We start from the raw sequence: 309 nt of genomic DNA, 5'->3' as shown, positions 1-309 counted from the left end.
ATGTATTTTTTGTTCATTTCACTTTCTATTCTTATATCAGTATTGTATTGTCTTATATCAGACTATATTCCTATAATGTCTTTTTTCCCCCCAGATCCCCCACCATGGCAGGTGGATTATTTGCCATCGAGAGAAATTATTTCTGGGAAGTTGGCAGCTACGACAACGGAATGGATGTCTGGGGAGGAGAGAATCTGGAAATGTCCTTCAGGGTGAGTGCTGCTTTTCCGTTTGAGTGTTATTCGGTCTGTTTTGCTCCATTTTTAGTAGTTTTATTTATACTTTGGTGTTTGTATTACGGGAGAAGTA

At 38.5% G+C, this 309-nt stretch overlaps 1 protein-coding gene across 1 annotated transcript in view; it reads left to right on the top strand.

Annotated features, from left to right (window-relative positions):
• The window catches only part of LOC119588088 (polypeptide N-acetylgalactosaminyltransferase 1-like), a gene marked incomplete at its 5' end in the record, with an annotated part of 20,728 nt that overhangs the window by 8,387 nt on the left and 12,032 nt on the right, over positions 1–309 (top strand). The window contains 1 exon segment of the mRNA XM_037936797.1: positions 95–212. Within this exon segment, the coding sequence (XP_037792725.1) occupies positions 95–212 (118 nt within the window).

Source organism: Penaeus monodon, chromosome 23, assembly GCF_015228065.2.
Source record: "Penaeus monodon isolate SGIC_2016 chromosome 23, NSTDA_Pmon_1, whole genome shotgun sequence".
Lineage (NCBI taxonomy): Eukaryota > Metazoa > Arthropoda > Malacostraca > Decapoda > Penaeidae > Penaeus > Penaeus monodon.
Note: the sequence above shows the minus strand (reverse complement) of the source record. Positions and strands in the feature narration are given on the sequence as shown.